This window comes from Callithrix jacchus, chromosome 16, assembly GCF_049354715.1.
Source record: "Callithrix jacchus isolate 240 chromosome 16, calJac240_pri, whole genome shotgun sequence".
Lineage (NCBI taxonomy): Eukaryota > Metazoa > Chordata > Mammalia > Primates > Cebidae > Callithrix > Callithrix jacchus.
In genome coordinates, this window is record NC_133517.1 from 1,848,072 (window position 1) to 1,866,253 (window position 18,182).

Below are 18,182 nucleotides of genomic sequence, written 5' to 3' on the forward strand. Positions count from 1 at the left end.
TACCTATGTGACATGTGATGTACTTGACCCTATCACTGACTACCAACGCCACGCCCTACCTACGCTGCCTCCAGCTTTGTACTCAATAAAAGAGTGTGCAGACACTTGGGGCCACTGCTGGACTTCACGCTTTGGTTGGCAATGGACTCTTGGGCCCAAACTCTTCTCTCTATCTGTGTGTCTTGTGTCTTTTATTTCTACAGTTTCTCATCTCCACAGCAGCAGAGAGGGGCTCAAAGGACCCTGTAGGGTGGACCCTACATATAATAGAATTAATGTTAGTACATTTTCACTTATCCCTAGGAAAGAATTACTGATGCATACAAACTCAACATTTTCACTGGATATATAAACCTTCAAAGTATGAATCGGTCATTTCTGGTCATTTATTGCAACCTATGATTAAGACAGAAGGTTAAGAAAAATGTCAGAGAACATATTTACCAGATTATCACTGGCATATTTCAGCATTTTTTTTTTTTTAAAGACAGTGCAACACTCCTGCCCAGCCTAGGAGTGCAGTGGTGCCATGATGGTTCAGTGCAGCCTTGAGCTTCTGGGCTGAACTGATCCTCCCACTTCAGCTTTCTGAGTAACTGGGACTACACGTGTGTGCCACCATGCCCAGCTAATTTCTGAATATACAGAAGGAGAGAAGGAGTTTCACCACGTTGCCCGGGCTAGTCTCCAACTTCTGGGCTCAAGCAATCCTCCTGCCTCGGCCTCCCAAAGTGCTGGGATTACAGGTGTGAGCCATTGCACCCAGCTCTAACAAGATTTTTACATTCTAAATTGGGTTATATTTGAATAATGAATGTCACTAATAAGAGGAAGTGCAAGTACCAATATGTTCTTTACAGGCCTCATACTGTTTTTTTCTTTCTTTTTCTTTTCATTCTTGGTCATATTGCTGTTTTTCTTAGCCAAACTCCTCCTCAGCACTTATTTTCTATGTGCTGATTACTATGCTGTGCTACTAAGTTAGGCTCTTTTGTCTTGGCAGTTCACATCTTTCCCTAAGGCATAATCACCGTTTACTGCTTAATTTTCACTTTTCTTCTCTATCTTGCTGGGGTGGTGTAATAAAATTCCAGCTTAACAAACACAGTAAGTAAAATGGCTTGCCAAAGATGATAAAGATCAACCAGATTTGTTTGGGATATATAGCAGCACAAATTTAAAAGTAAATATAAGCAGCCCATCTCAATCATAGCGTTCAGATACTGGTCAGTGTGACTGAAAACTGACACTGTTCATGTTAAGCAATGTTTTTCAGCTTCCACCTAACATTGCAGTTCAGTTTGGTGCCGTCTTGTGCCTCTCTCTTTTTTTTTTTTTTTTTGAAACAGAGTTTCTCTTGTTACCCAGGCTGGAGAGCAATGGCGCGATCTCGGCTCACCGCAACCTCCGCCCCCTGGGTTCAGGCAATTCTCCTGCCTCAGCCTCCTGAGTAGCTGGGATTACAGGCACGCGCCACCGTGGCCAGCTAATTTTTGTATTTTTAGTAGACGCGGGGTTTCACCATGTTGACCAGGATGGTCTCGATCTCTTGACCTCGTGATGCACCCGCCTCGGCCTCCCAAAGTGCTGGGATTACAGGCGTGAGCCACCGCGCCCGCGCCTCTCGTTTTTACGAACACAACTCAGAAGTCCTGGTAACTTTAGAGAAGGCACCGCTCAGATCTTACTCACACCAGGTATTCCTGGATAGAGCAGGTATTATCCTACGTGAAACATGCGCTCATCAGATTTTAGCATTCCAGCCTCATGGCTTCGAGTCACTGCCTGTGACTGATCATCTGCACAGACCCGAGAGTCCCCGGAAACCGTCTCCCAACCATCAGGGTGCCCGTGCTAACCGCTCACTCACCAGACCCGCTACAGGACTCACGTTGTGAAGCTGGAGACGCGGTTGTGGCGTTGACGTTTTCACTGCGATCGGCCTAGTTCACTCTTCTCTCTCTCGGATGTTTTCCTGCCTCGCCAGGTCTGAGAAAATCGGTGCCGCCCACCCTTGCAGAGCTAACTGGGGGGCGCTTGCCAGCGGCGTGCGGTCCCGGCGGTCCGCGTCTGCGGGCAGGAACGCCTGGGTCAGGCGCAGGGACGTTATCCTGTTAAAGACCTTGGCCTGGTCCGCGGGTTGCACCGGGACGGGGGATGACACCGGACCCTCCATTGGCTCCGCTCCTCCGCGACAGGCCGACGGGGACGAGCCCTCTTTCACCTGGGACCGAGCCCACGTTTGGCCGCTCGGCCTTTGTCCGGGCCTACTCGCTGTCGCGAAGGTCAGACTCACCTTGGGAAAGTCCGCGCTGGGACGGCAGCTAACACCACGGCAGGCGGCCCCCGCGGAGTCTCCCAGGGTCAGGCCAGGACAGCCAACTTGCCCGGCCGGCTGAGAGCCGGAGGCGGCACCGCCCCGTTCCCGGCAGTCTGCCGACTTCCGGACCTGCGCAGACGCCTCTCTGCGCCTCCAGGCGCGCCCCTCCCCCGGCCGGCCGTTTCCCGGCATGCGCCGCGGAGGAAGAGACCGAGTCGACAATAACAAACCCAGCTGCGGCGGCGTCCGCGGCCCTGCCGAGCCCTCGGCGTTGCCTCAGGGTCCCCCATTTGCCTGGGCCCCTCGGCTCTGACAGGCCGCGGCCCTCTGTCTCCCGGCCCCAGACCCAGAGCCGAGGGGCCTGCCCGCGTCCTTCTCCGCCCGGATCCCTCCCGCTTGCCTAGAGTTAGGGGCCGCGGCGGGCGGGCGCCCGGGACGCCGGCGGTCGTGTCTGTTGGCGCTGCCGAATGGGCGGTTGGTAGCCGCCGCCGACAACTAGGCGGCGGCGGAAGATGGTGCCGGGGGTCGCTGGCTCTGCTGCTGCTGCCGGCGAAGGAGGAGGCGCTGCCGGGTGAGTGTCGCCGCCGCCCGCGTCCCCTTCCCCCATCTGGCACCGCGGTCGTGCGGCTGGCCCCGGAACGGTGGGTCGGGGGCGCGGGGTCCGGGGTCCAGGGTCCAGGGTCCCGGCCGGCCCGAGCCCAGCCCACGCGCAGGTGTGTGCACCTGGAGGCCCCCGCGCCTCCCGCCCCGGCAGGTGTTACCCTCTGGCCGCCTTCCCGGCGCTACGGTCCCTGTGGAGACAAAAGCGGTTCGAGTCGATGATCCGCCAGGCTGCGGGCAGTGTGGATCGGGCTCGCTTGCTGCGGGGCGGCCTGAGCCTTGGGCTCCATCCCCCTGCGCCGGCGGTCGGCACCCAGCCGAGGGCGAGGGACGTCCGAACCCGCCGAGACGCCTCCCGACCTGCGCTCGTCGCTGCCAGGGATCGGCCCTTAAAGCTGTGCTGGAGGAACGGGGGACGGGAGTTTGGCCGAGGCCGAGCGGAGCGCACGCAGTGGGAGGGACGGAGGGACGGAGGGACGGAGGGACGGTGTCTTTGTCCCGACCCCGGAGTGCGAGGATCGGTATAAAGTTACTCCTAGGAATGACTCAGCCTGCGCCCGCCCCTCGGGTAGATTTGAGATGGGCGTGCACGCGGATTTCACAGCTTCCTTGGGAGAAACAAAAATACCTTAAGCAGCGGGAGAAATGGCAGCTTCTGAGTGGAATATGTCGTTTCTTCCACCGCCCGGTGGACGTGCTGTGTTTACTGTTGATGGTTTCGTAATCTAGTCTTTTCCATCGTGACTCTTTAAAGTGTGGTCATACCTTGAAGGAGTGTAGACCTGGGTGCCAAGGAAGACTCATGTGCTCACTATTGATAGAGAGTCACGTTACTGTGAGACACTCAGCCAGATGGGAATGTTCTCAGGTCCGCTGCAAACGTTTAAAATGTAGCCATTTGCTGACCATTCTATTGTATGGTTTCTTAAGTTTTGTGTGTTGATGGGACTTGTATGATTTATACGTAGATTTGGACAGTTAGCTATTTAGGAAGAGACTTAAATAAACTCAACTGTGTGTTTAAGAATGTTAGTACATTTTGATAAAAGATAAAAACAGGGTCCGTCCACTTCTGATCAGACACAGCTGTGAGAAGCAGGGACTACTGAGGGAGGTGGTTGATTTTATTCTTTTGGATTATTGGATCGATAAGCAGACCATTGATAGGAATGTGAGAATATTTTTGCTGTTTGTATTTGTTGTAACAGAATATGGCCCTAATGAACATATTTTCTCACTAACATTCTTGTCATGTCTTTCAGTGTTTGCGATTGCGTTCAAAAGCTGGATAAAGTTTTCAAGGGTGCTTTAGGCTCGTAATGCTTATGTTGAGAAATCTCTGTTGCTGTAGAGTGGATATTGACGTAGTTTATGTTTTTAAAGTAATTTTATTTAGTCTATTCCGAACCTTTTATAGTAATCACGACATGATTATTTATGTGCCTAACCCTATGTGTTTGTTACTGGACGGCTTGGAAGACAATGAAAGTGGTACTTTTGTCCCTGAAAGAGGTTTTCTTTTTTTGACCTTTTCTGCCAAACACAAAATCAGGATGCATGGCAGATTGACTTTTTAGCAAATCAAGTTCATCAAGGCAGAGGACACGAGACCTTTGTTTTTGAAATTTTGAACCAAAATTTTGATTATGTTAGCTTGAGAAAAGTTTTTAGACTCTAATTTTGAGATTAAAAATTTTAATCATACATTCAGCAAATATTTGAGCACCCATATGTTTTACTTTGCAGATGCATATGTCTAATGAATATCTTTTTAAAAGAATGGCTGATAAGATTTCTCATTCAGGTAATGGTATTTTCTAACTCCAGTTACACTTTTCTTTTGTAGTAATACGGCCCAAGGCACTCAGGTGAAAATCTAGCCATTCCTTTTAACACACTTCCACGATTTTTTTAATTATCTCTTTCCCACTGTGAGGTTTTTGAACTAGTTACATGAGGAACATAAAAATGTTTAAGTAATTGTTCTTGCTTTATAAGAGAAAGAAAATTGGAGTTCTCTATACATTTGTGATGTAAGTATTATTGGAAATTAGTATAAAGGGATTGAGCTTTTTTTTTTTTTTTTTTTTTTTTTTGAGGTGGAATTTTGTTCTCACTGCCCAGGTTGGAGTGCAATGGCACCATCTCGGCTCACTGCAATCTCTTGAGTTCAAGCAATTCTCCTGCCTCAGCCTCCCGGATAGCTGGGATTACTTGCATATGTCACCATGCCTGGCTAATTTTTTTTTTCTGTATTTTTAGTAGAGACAGGATTTCTCCATGGTGGTCATGCTGATCTCGAACTCCCGACCTCAGGTGATCTGCGCGCCTCAGCATCCCAAAGTGCTGGGAGTAGAGGCGTGAGCCACCTCACCCGACCAGAATTTGAGCTTTTATGAGGTGTAGGACGATATTTTGGTAAGAAAAAGCATGAGGTGACTTGGAGAAGTCACTTCACCTCTTTAAAAGTATTTTAGCCACCTCAGAGAGTTTTGATGAGTATTTATTGTGTACCTACTCTGTGGCAGGCACTGCTGTAGATGTGCTTGGGATTCAGGAGTGAACAAACCAAAGAAACATTTCTATCTTCAATTAAGAAAAAATGGATTAAGAGAGTAATAATTGCTAAGGAGAAAAACAGCACAGAAGGGAGGTTATGAAGTGTCAGGGTTGGGGGTTTGAAACTTTAGATAAGGTGGCCAGGGAAGGCCTCACTGATGACTTTTTTGTTTTGTTTTGTTTTTGAGACGGAGTCTCACTCTCTCACCCAGGCTGGAGTGCAGTGGCCTTATCTCGGCTCTCTGCAAACTCTGCTTCCCTAATTCAAGCGATTCTTCTGCCTCAGCCTCCCAAGTTGCTAGGATTACAGGTGCCTGTCACCACACTCGGCTAATTTTTGTAGTTTTAGTAGAGACAGCGTTTTGCAGTGTTGGCCTGGCTGGTCTTGAAAGCGTGACCTCAGGTGATCCTGCCTCGGCCTCCCAAAGCCCAGCCACCGATTGACTTTTGAATAAAGGCCCAAGAGAAGTAAGGAGCCTAAGTGTGTGACTCTTCCAAAGGAATTTTTGGCTGAAGAAACAGTCAATGGGAAGGCTCTGATATACATGGAATATACAAAGAAAAATGAAGTTACTGAGGCTGGACTAGCTTGAGAGAGGGGAGCAGTGGGAGGTGGCATAGTGGGGAGGGCTCTACATATCCAGGTTTGGAGATCATGGGAAGGAAGCTAATGTACTCTGACCTAGCATGTGCAAAGGCCTGCAGGTGAATTACAGTAAGCCAGCATGACTGGGAAGCAGTTGAAGCCAAATGCACTTCATTTATTTCTAAAATGCTAGTCGAACCCTGCAGCATACTCTTAGCTTCAGCAATGCAACAGTGAATGAGAGAGACATATATGTCTATATGTATATATTTATAGGAAATAGGGAACCACTGGAAATTTTAATGGAGGTGAATGACAAATGCATATTACTTTGAGGATGTAGAATAGATGAAAGGCTAGCCAACCAGATTGTATAGTGCTAGGTGGATGAGTTTTTACTTCATTCACATGGATAAAAGGATGTAAAGATTAGTTGTCCCTGGTTCTTTAGTTATTATGGACCAAAGCAGCTCAATTTGTCTGCAGACTGTACCCTCACTGTTTAGGTCCCTGAGAGGATGGCATTTCTTTCCATCCTTCTGTGAAATTCCAGCTCCGTTGAGTTACTTTTGTAAGTGCAGTACTTGAGTACCTCCAAGTACCCTCTTTCCTTGGTTAATTTGTTTCTGCTTTCATAGCTGTTTAGTGAGTTCTCTGAGGATTGTGGAGTAACAATTTTTTCCACTCGTCATTTTGTTCTTTTGAATTCTCATATTTTATTGGCTTATAATTTTGCTAGGAGATGAAAATAATTGTGATTCATTTCCTTTTTTTGTCACTGAATTGAGACTGTCCACATCATTTTTTTCTTCACATTCCACACTTAATAGTAGTTCAGTAACTGCAGCATACCTGTTGAAATATTAATGAATTCACTACTGTATTATTAATATTATGGTAATATAATGGCTTTTAGTACTTATTTTACTGAATATGCCAGATTTGGGCAGGCTGCTTTAATATTGCCATATGTTTATAGATAGTCTTGCTTTAATAGAATGAAGCTAATTCTACATTTTCTTTTTTCCCCCATCTTCTCTGTCTTATATAATTCCATATTTGCCCTATAGGTAATTTTGGTTTTATTTTACTCTTAGTTTCTGTTATAAAATGAAACAGGCAACTAGAAAATTTTCACGAGAATCATGCATTTTATATTATAGTTTTTATAAATGGTAGGGACACCAAAATGTGTAATGCATTTACATGTGTTTTATGCAGTTCAAGCAAAGTCCACAGTAGTATGTAGGGTGTTACTTCATTTTTATAAAACCATATTGCCTGAATATACACATACACTTCCTGTATACCTAGGGAAAAAACCTGAAGGATGTACTCCCCAGTATTTTTCATTTTTGTTTAAAAGTATTCCTGTTCTGCTGTTTTTACCTTGTTTGCTGTCTTTGGGCACTACCTTTCTAAATGCTGTCTTCATTCTTTTGGTGAAGTTGTTTGTCTAGTTGTAGACAAGGCATATATTTAGGAGATCTGAACTTCTGTGAAAAGGTTTTTCTTTTTGGAGAATGTGAGGAAAATGCCTGACCTACTCATCTTTCATTCTTTTTCTTTCTTTTTCTTGGCAGAGAAAGGGTAGGATCAGATTAGAATCCATCTGATTTAGGGAAGCTGATAGTCTTCCTAAATCAGTTGTATTCTAATCTGACCAACCTAGACACTCCATTTGTGGAGGACATTATCTCCACCGATGCGGTAGCCAGTGACCCCTCCAGGGAGAATTGCTAAGAATTGTAGTTTACAGCATAGAGATCAGACAGAACTACTTCCAATCATGTTTTCTCTCTGAAGCTTTTAGTGCACTTTAGGGTTATCTAATCTCATGCGTTTTATCCAACTGGAAAGCATCTTGAAGATGCTTGTATTCCAAGCACCTACCACAATGTCTGGCTTAGGTTAGATGCCCTCAAAATACTGTAAATAATGACTGTGACCAGTTTTTAAGGTCAGAGATTGTAATTGGGGTTTCCCCCTTTCGCCTTCTCATATAAGGAAGCTAATTCTAAGTATTTTGTTTATTGTTTTTTGCAGAGTCTTACTTTTTGCCCAGGCAGGAGTGCAGTGGAATGTTCTAGGCCTTACTGCAACCTCTGCCTCCTGGGCTCAGGTGATCCTCCTACCTCAGCCTCCCAGTAACTGGGATTACAGACGCGTACTAGCACACCCCACTCATTCTTGTATTTTCAGTAGAGATGGGATTCACCATGTTGCCCAGGCTGATCTTGAACTCTTGGCCTGAAGTGAGCCACCCACCTTGGCCTCCCAAAGTGCTGGGATTACAGGCATGAGCCACTGTGTCTAGCCTAATTCTAAGTTTTTAATGTATTAGAATAGTTGACGGTAAGGCTGGGATAATTGATTTTATCATCATGGTAATCTCTGAAGAGGAAATGGTAAATTAATCTCCAATTGAGAAGTTGGATAGATTTTTAATGAGTATGAGGTACTTTCTGGTTCTTTTCCTTATATATGGGGGTATATGGTTCAGTTGTTATCCCTCTACATCTGGAAACAAACGCAGTGGGATCAATATATTTTTATTATTGTTATTAATATTTGAGATGGAGTTTCACACTTAACACTTGTTGCCCAGGCTGGAGTGCAATGGTGCGAAATCAGTGCACTGCAACCTCCACCTCCTAGGTTCAAGCAATTCTCCTGGCTCAACCTCCCTAATAGCTGGGATTACAGGCACGCCCTACAATGCCCAGCTAATTTTGTATTTTTAATAGAGATGGGGTTTCATCATGCTGGTCAGGCCGGTCTTGAACTCCTGACCTCAGGTGATCTGCCTGCCTCAGCCTCCCAAAGTGCTGGGATTACAGGTGTGAGCCACTGTGCCCGGCCAATCAGTATTTTTTAAAATATTCCTCTCCCCTTCATTTATAGCTGACTGTATCCTAGGAGGATTTAGGAGGAATAGATGTCTTCTCATGATGAAAGATAGGTTTTTTCCCCCCAGATAAGATAATTTCTGCTACTTTGTATTAGCTGCTTAAGAGCTCTCTAAATTCAGAGAAGGGAGAAAGAATACTGTAGGCCACCTGTGATAGGGGAAGACTTTCCAAAGTGGTAATAGGACAATACTTTGACTTTTAAAGATGAGTAAAATTCAGACAAGTAAAGATGAGAATTTTACCTGGCAGGAATATGTAAAGTGAGGGTATAGGTTTCTCATGTAAGGGAGTAGTTGATGATACTGCTACAAAAATAAATGGGGGTTAGTTATGAAGTTCTTGAATGCTGGAGTTTAATTAAAGACATAATTGCCACCATTTTAAAAGCTTTTAGTATATTCCTTGCACTGTAAAAGAATCTGAAGTACTCCTCTCCCTTGTGACATTAACAGATGCCTAGTAAATGAATGGAGAAAAGTAAATAATGCAGGCAAAAAGAAAGAAATCAGTTGTAATTCCTGATTGGCCAATGCAGGAATGTATCTTTATAATTTTTCCAGTAACTGACATCAGCTCTTCCATCACTGAGTGGTTTGCTGTAATCTGAAGAAAAGCATTAATAAACAAAATTTGTATATTTAAAAAAAAGAATCTGAAGTACATTATTGGTATTCTTCTCATCTCTGAAAGGTATCGTTGCAATTTATAGATTGTCAACTGATGTGTAGAGGTTACCTGTGCCTCATTGAGAAAGATAGGATTCAAATACAGGTACATTTTGTTCCAAAGCCTGGCATTAGCCTATGTCAAGTTGGCTAATTCACATGCTAAGAGGGGTAGGCAGACAGTGCAATTAAGTGAAACTGTCTGGGTACTGAACCAGTGGTGACAAGGAGAGTGTAGCTGTAAAGAAACAGATGACAGAGCCTGCTGAACTGTTGATTTGTGCCCTGCTATAGGCAGCAGGAGGGTAAGGGGCTAGGGAAAAAATTTGAGGGAAGCAGCCTGTCTACCTTGGTCTAACTGATAGGGAGTTTTTAGAAAGGATTGAAGCAAGATAGAGATTTAAAGGCTAAGAGAAGAGGTTGTAGGCTCGTAAGTAAGGGCTCCTAAGTAAGGTCTTTGGAAAATGAGGGGTTAGATTAGAAAGAAAAAAATTGGTAGGATTTAGACAGAAATAACTGAAGCTTGGTCCATTGTCACTTTGGAGAGTTTGTTAAAAAAGAAAAATAAGTGAAGTTTGGGGTAGTAGTGATAGTTTTATTGACAATGAAGAACTTAGGGAATAGATTTAAAGGATAGGCACTGAATTTAAATTTAAACATGTTGAGTTTGACGTAACATTAGGATTTCCAGTTGGAAATATGTAGCATCAGTTACTGCTACATCAGAGATCTGGATTAGTTAATAACAGTAACTGATGTTTGTATTTCACGTGATGGTTTGCGTAGCTTCCATATATGTATGATATTTGTTAGATCCTGACAACAGCTCTGTGAGGCAGCTACTTTTTCTTTTTGTAATCAAATGAAATGTTAGGTGAAGTCAATCCAAGTCACATACGGCCAGGACTTGAATGTAAGTCTTTTGATTCCAAATCTCATATTCTTTTCACAGTTGTATTCTCCCTCTTATGTCTACATAATGATAAAAATTGGGGCGTAGTGGCTCATGCCTGTATTCCCAGAACTTTGGGAGGCCGAGACGGATCACTGACATCAAGGGTTTTAGACCAGCCCGGCCAACATGGCAAAACACTAAAAATTCCAAAAAAAGAAAAAAAACTTAGCTGGGCATGGTGATGGGTGTCTGTCATCCCAGCTACTCAGGAAGCTGAGGAAGGGGAATCACTTGAACCTGGGAGGCGGAGGCTGCAGTGAGCTGAAGGCCGCAGTGAGCCAAGATTGTGATTTCTGTCCCAAAACTATTGGGATTGAAAGCAGGTGGGAATCTTTGTTTTACTCTGTTGGTGGGACTAGCTCTTCTGGGGCAACAAATTCAAGTTCTTTATTTCTTTGTATGTATAGGGTGACATCTTTTTTTTTTTTTTTTTTTTGATGGATATAAGCACTTCTCCCCTCTAATTATATATCAGATTTTTAAAGGAACTGGGAGAAAGTACAGATTTGGCACCCAGAGACAGCCAGTGTTAAAAAGATTGGCATTAAATTTTCCAGTCTTTTAAGTGCTGGAATATGCACATGTCCTTCTCTGCATTAGTTATAAAAATAAAATCCACAAACAGAATTGCATGATATATATTCTTAATGTTCAATATGTATAGATCTAAACAAACATTTTAAATGTCTAAAATTTGTCACCTTACAGAGTTGCATTATAATTTATTACTGTTTTAGAGACAGGGCCTTGCTGGGTCACCCAGGCTGGAGTGCAGTGACGCCATGATATCTCACTGTAGCCTGTAGTTTTCAGCCTCTCAAGCAAGCCATATCCTCCTGCCTCAACCTTCTCAGTAGCTAGGACTACAGGCGCAATTTATTTAACCAACTTCCATTGATAGTTTTTAAATAGATCATTTTAAAAGTAATGGTGTAATCAAAATCACTGCATATATATACGTTTGTACACTTGTCTCATTCTTTGCTTCCAGTACATTCCCAGAAGTAGAATTGCTGGTTCGTACATTTTAAATTTGGTAGATAGTGCTAGATTAAATTTCCTCAAAAGTTGCACCAGTTTATATTTTTGTCGGGAATGTGCCAGTGGACCCCTGTTAATCTTGTCAACACTTAGCACTCATTATAATCATTATTAGTAATCTGGAGGGTTAAAAGTGGTTACTTGTTGATGTTTTAGTTCTCATTAGTGAATGTGTACCTCCAGATATTTTTCTTCATGCTATGTATAGCCATTTGTCATGATACCCTTGCTTGAAAAGTTGATCCCTTCTCCCCAATTTGAAATCTTACCATGATGGTATAGATGTACGTGTGTATGTATGTATATATACAGATCAATATGGACGTGTTCAGTTTCATGCATTGTGTTTGTTAATTTACCATGATTCCTACTAACCCTAACTACCATGTGGGTTATGTGTATGTTTGACATGTTTTGACAATTGCTCTCTCCTATGACATCTCAATATATATGGTAGGCAGTTTATAGTAATTCTCAGTGGGCAGAAACTGAAGACTGGGTTTAAGCAGAGGGTCAGATAATAATTTAGGAAAATCTTGTGTCAGTTGTTGAGTTACTAACCTGTTACTTTTAACTTAGAATTAGCTTGTGTTAACTTGTGTAATATTAAGTATGGTTTCGTTTTATAAAAGAAAGGACTTTATGTAAAATAAGCATCAAGTCAGATTTTAGGAAGTCATGACTATTTGGTGAAAAGTAATACTTATGACTGGGCTTATATTTATATAAGGCTTATAAAGTTACTTATAATTCCTTGAATAGCAATTGATTTCTATGCTTGTACCTTACTTGACAATTACATGCAATAGCTTTCATTCTAGATCATACAGATTCAACCCACTTACAGGATTTAATGGATTTTATGTAAGTTAGGGGGGACATGTACATAATAAGCATTCCCAAAGGTGCAAGTTAATAAAGAATTAGCTCCTTTTAATGATTGTTTTCTTAAAAGAAATGATTGATTTATTAAGTTTATCCTCTTAAGTTTTAGTGATGTGATCAGTGAGGATAACCTGTCAGTTTCTATGTGGGACTTGAGTTTATATATCCGTTCATGTCAGTTGTTTTTTAACGTCACCTTTGTGTGAAATCTTGTCCATTTCTTCTCAACCTAACTTGCATACCTCTCTTCATACTCGTATTATTGAACTTTTTGGAAGGCAGATAATGGGCTTTTTATTACTTTTTGGCACTGGCACACAATAAGTTTCTTAATATTAGTATTTGTTCAGTATGTTAGACCCATGTTTAATGTATGATTTCACTGTTTATAGAAGATTGGAAGAATAATTCATAAATAATAATAACGTATATGTAAAGTATACATTCTTGTGAATAAATAGAGATGGTGTTTCTGTGGATTCTCTTGGTGGATTCCCTTTGAGCAACTTTCTGGTTTCAGTTTTGGTCGTCAGAGTTCTTACCCATGGTTTTGACCTCAAACATTTATTGACTGTTTACTATCTCTAGGTAGTATGTTAGGTACTGAGGTATAATATGGCATGACCAATTTTTTTTAGCCATTTACAATACAGCTTGAGCAATGTAAGTTATTTGGTAAGTGCCAAAAAATTGTAGCAGGGCATTTATTTGTGTTCTGAATGCCAACACTCACTTGAATAGTTTGAATTTGAAGAATGAACCATCAGTACTTCAGCAACAAGACCAATGACAGCCAGTACATTGAGGAAGACTTTATGACACAATATTTGTGAGTTCTTGGTTACAAAGTGGAAGCTGTGGAATGACCTGAGTAGAGGCATGAACATCCATTTATTCACTCACTGCATATCAGGGGATCAGCCTACATGGCATGGAACTTCATGTAGTGAGCCAAATAAAGGAAATAGTGGACTGTCAGTCCAAGGAAATTATATGTGAGTAGAAGTTATAAAAGCATGTTTAGTTTAGGGAGAAGTAAAAACATTAAAAGAATCTAAGATTGTTTAGTTGGTGGTGTCCTCTGAGATGGAATCTGCAACTAGAAGGTGTCGGAGCCCAGCACACAGTAGGAAGCTCTGAATTAGACAGAAGGTGTCGGAGCCCGGCGCACAGTAGGAAGCTCTGAATTAGACAGAAGGTGTCGGAGCCCGGCGCACATTAGACAGAAGGTGTCGGAGCCCGGCGCACATTAGACAGAAGGTGTCGGAGCCCGGCGCACAGTAGGAAGCTCTGAATTAGACAGAAGGTGTCGGAGCCCGGCACACAGTAGGAAGCTCTGAATTAGACAGAAGGTGTCGGAGCCCGGCGCACAGTAGGAAGCTCTGAATTAGACAGAAGGTGTCGGAGCCCGGCGCACAGTAGGAAGCTCTGAATTAGACAGAAGGTGTCGGAGCCCAGCACACAGTAGGAAGCTCTGAATTAGACAGAAGGTGTCGGAGCCCGGCGCACAGTAGGAAGCTCTGAATTAGACAGAAGGTGTCGGAGCCCGGCGCACATTAGACAGAAGGTGTCGGAGCCCGGCGCACATTAGACAGAAGGTGTCGGAGCCCGGCGCACAGTAGGAAGCTCTGAATTAGACAGAAGGTGTCGGAGCCCGGCACACAGTAGGAAGCTCTGAATTAGACAGGAGGTGTTGGAGCCTGGCACACAGTAGGAAGCTCTGAATTAGACAGAAGGTGTCGGAGCCCGGCGCACATTAGACAGAAGGTGTCGGAGCCCGGCGCACAGTAGGAAGCTCTGAATTAGACAGAAGGTGTCGGAGCCCGGCACACAGTAGGAAGCTCTGAATTAGATAGCTTAATAAGAATCAGGTGGAAGAGAGGAGTCACATACTTAGTAACTGTTTATGTGGAACCAAGGAGTACTGGTTCATATATGATACTCAAACATTAAACCAGGTTGATTACCTTTTTTAAAAAAATATAAGATACTGGGAATACATCAGCTGATAAACGGGCGATAAGAATTAGCTATCTGCATGTGATCTGTTACTAAGTTACCATTTGGACTCTGCTTTGTCCTTTGCATGGAGTACTGCTGGTAGAACCCAAGGACTAAATTTGCTTATGAAACCCTGTTTACTCAACAGATGCATTTGAGTGCTATGTGTTATGTCACAAAGTTACTTACAGTCCCTAGATAATATTTTCGGAACATTTATGGTGATTTTTTTTTTTCTGCAACAGCTATATGAGATAGGTATGATGAACATCCCCATTTACAGATTAGACGTGTACTGATGAGGAAAGGTTTTTTTAATTGTTTTATCTACATTTCTTTTCATGTTAATAAAGCCATGCAGCTCATGGATTTTCTGGAAGAGATGCATTCAATAGAATTTTATAACTTAGATTACACAAAACTGGTCTTTTTATGGGTCATATAATATTTCTTTTAATAAGAGAATTTAAAACATTAGCATGAATAAATATATTTTATCCATCCTGGTACCCCTACAGAGTATTTAATTTTATAGACCATACATTTCAATTAAAATCTGACAAGCTTTTATTTTGCTTTCACAAAAATCTGTATTTCCATTCCCTTACTGTGTCTGATCTGTGAAAAAAAAAAAAAAACTAAAAACTTGAATCGTTCAGGTTGCAAACAACTTGTTGTGTAATTATTACATGACCACATACAGAGTAATAATCCAGGGTTGAAATAATAGCTCAAAATAGAAATAGATTTTTTTGGTTGGGCATGGTGGCTCACACCTATAATCCCACCACTTTGGGAGGCCAAGGTGGGTGGATCACCTAAGATCAGGAGTTCAATACCAGCCTGGCCAACATGGCGGAAATTCCATCTGTACTGAGAATACAAAACTTAGCCAGGTGTGGTGGCAGGTGCCTGTAATTCCAGCTACTGCGGAGGCTGAGGCAGGAGAATCCCTTGAACCCAGAAGGCAGAGGTTGCAGTGAGCCGAGATCACGCCATTGCACTCCAGCTTGGGCAACAAGAGCCAAACTGTCTCAAGAAAATCTGGTCCTTCACACGTTGTTACATATATAAGGTTATACAGCTCTTTGAGAAAGAGAACAGTTTTGTCTCTTAAACAACTGGCTTGAGAGTCCAACTTATACAATTTACTTGTAGAATCTTTAGTAGTTAGCCACTTTTGGGTGTTAGCCTGGATCAGCCTCCATCTTAATGCATTGATAGGTCCAGGGAAATTCAACTCAAGTAAAGATTTCACTTTTCATTTCTGTGGTGATTTTTGTTAAATATTAAGATTGAGAGTGTAATCTGAGAATAGGAAAACCTTGAATATCCTTTATGTTGGTTAGATGTTGGTGCAAAATAGAAGTTTGATTAGTATGTTTTTGTGTATACGTATTTACTTATAGGAAACTAATTTTCATTATTGGCAGTTGTTTCTGTATTCCCTTTATTTAGTAAAGCATGTTTAATGTTTATGCCCTGCAGTGGATATAGGGCAGTTACTCTGTGTATTAGACGTTGTTCGTGTGTTCTGCTCATGTTAATGTATTGGCTGCAGGTGAGATATGTCAAGGACCAATAAGATATGTTTAGTCCAGACTTAATTAAGAACATGTTGCTGATTTGCTTTCTTTTTGTTTTTTTTTAAAGATAGAATCTTGCTTTGTTGCCTAGGCTGGAGTGCTGTGGCACAGTCTCCGCTCACTGCAGCCTCAACTTCCCAGGTTCAAATCATCCTCCTGCCTCAGCTGCCCAAGTAGCTGGGACTACAGGTGCACGTCACCACACCTGGATAATTTTTGTATATTTGTAGAGATGGTGTCTCACCATGTTGCCCAGGTTGGTCTGGAACTCTTGAGCTCAAGCAATCCACTTGCTTTGGCTCCCAAGGTGCTGCCACTGCACCCGGCCTGTTGCTGATTTTCTTTGAGACGTAATGAGAACGAAAATTTGTTAGCTCTGAAATTTTCTGTTCACCGCAGTGAAAGACTGCCTTCAGAGTGTTTCGGTTACCTCTTCCCATCAATATGAGAAAAGATGAGTGTGGGGTATAGGTAAAGGGAAATAATGAAAGTTTTTTGTTTAGCATGAATTACGGGAGGGGATTATATAGGTAATTTATAGCATGCACCTAGCTCTTGTGTAGGCACTGTGCCAGTAGGTAGGTATTAGAGTAGACATGGTTCTTTACAGTAGCCTTTTATACTAAGGACTTGCTGTGGTGAAACAGCTCCTCTCGAATTGTTCAGACATTGTTATCCTGTTGCGTGGGTGTGGAAACTCTGGAATTGTTCTATAAGGTTTCTTGTGTGTGTGTGTGTGTGTGTGTGTGTGTGTGTGTGTCTTTTTTTTTTTTTTTTTTGGATATGGAGTTTTGCTCTTGTTGCCCAGGTTGGAGTGCAATGGCACTATCTTGGCTCACTGCAACCTCCCGAGTTCAAGTGATTCTCTGCCTCAGCCTCTGAAGTAGCTGGATTTACAGGCATGTGCCACCACACCCAGCTAATTTTGTATTTTGTTTTTTTTTTACTAGAGACAGGTTTTCACCATGTTAGTCAAGCTGGTCTCAAACTTTTGACCTCGTGATCCACCTGTCTTTGCTTTACAAAGTGCTGGGATTACAGGCGTGAGCCACTGTACCTGGCTGTGTTTTTGTAATTCTTATGGAAATTAAAAACACAGAAAGATAGGCAGTAGAAGAATGAGCTCTATGTACCCATCATTTGGATTCAGTCATTATCCCCTTATGGCCAAGCTTGTTCCAGCTATACCTCCATCTGCTTCTCCTTCTCCTGTTACTTTAGGCCTGTAAAGTTTGAAGAACAGATATCCCCTACAATAGCCCTTCGAGGAAGATGTTATCTCTACTTTTAAGATAAAAGAATAAATTTCTAAAGTCACCCAGCTTGTAAGTGGCAGAGTAAGAATTTTAACCAGTTTTGTGAAGTTCTTATTCTGCAGTCAGTTGATTTTCCTTCTGCTTAGGTTACGTCATAGCCGAGGAGAGTGGTGTATTCTGACGGCAGCTACATGTTTGACTGCATTATGATTAATTCTGGTGCCAACAGGTATTTGTTGTTCATTGTTCCTTCTGCTTAGGTTACGTCATAGCCGAGAAGAGTGGTGTATTCTGACGGCAGCTACATGTTTGACTGCATTATGATTAATTCTAGTGCCAACAGGTATTTGTTGTTCATTGTTTCGGGTTAGGGTTAGCTTAGAGTTAGATTTTTTTTCTTCTTTCCTCTGAATTCTATTTTCCCATTTAAATAATCATATTGCAGGCTGGGTGCGGTGGCTCATGCCTATAATCCCAGCACTTTGGGAGGCCAAGGCAGTCAGATCACCTGAGCTCAGGAATTCCAGACCCAGCCAACATGGCGAAACCTTGTCTTTACTAAAAATACAAAATTAAAAAAAAAGCTGGGCATGGTGGCAGGCACCTGTAATCCCAGCTACTCAGGAGGCAAAGGCAGGAGAATCTCTTGAATTTGGGAAGGGGAGGTTGCGGTGAGCCAAGATCGCACCACTGCACTCCAGCCTGGGTGACAGAGTGAGACTCTATCTCAAAAAAAAAAAATCTTTATGTACCTGTGCAACACTCTTGCATGTTCTTTACATGTACCCCAAAACCTAAAATGCAATAAAATATATA

At 42.7% G+C, this 18,182-nt stretch overlaps 2 protein-coding genes across 19 annotated transcripts in view; one reads left to right on the forward strand and one right to left on the reverse strand.

Annotated features, from left to right (window-relative positions):
- Positions 1 to 2,512, reverse strand: part of LOC118148433 (uncharacterized) — a 190,049-nt gene extending 187,537 nt beyond the window's left edge. For 8 of the 11 annotated variants that reach the window (XM_078352460.1, XM_078352459.1, XM_078352453.1 and 5 more), the window contains exon 1: positions 1,892 to 2,512. In XM_078352460.1, coding sequence (XP_078208586.1) covers positions 1,949 to 2,512 — 564 coding nt within the window. In that variant the 3' untranslated portion in view covers positions 1,892 to 1,948. Of the gene's footprint in view, positions 1 to 1,870 lie in introns of all 11 variants that reach the window. The other 3 variants (XM_078352454.1, XM_078352456.1, XM_078352462.1) reach the window with 2 other exon arrangements.
- Positions 2,513 to 2,532: 20 nt separating this feature from the next.
- The window catches only part of RB1CC1 (RB1 inducible coiled-coil 1), a 102,706-nt gene continuing 87,056 nt past the window's right edge, over positions 2,533 to 18,182 (forward strand). For all 8 annotated transcript variants that reach the window (XR_013527825.1, XR_013527824.1, XM_002807622.6 and 5 more), the window contains exon 1: positions 2,533 to 2,891. The gene's annotated coding sequence lies outside the window, so the exon portion shown is untranslated. The remainder of the gene's footprint in view (positions 2,892 to 18,182) is intronic.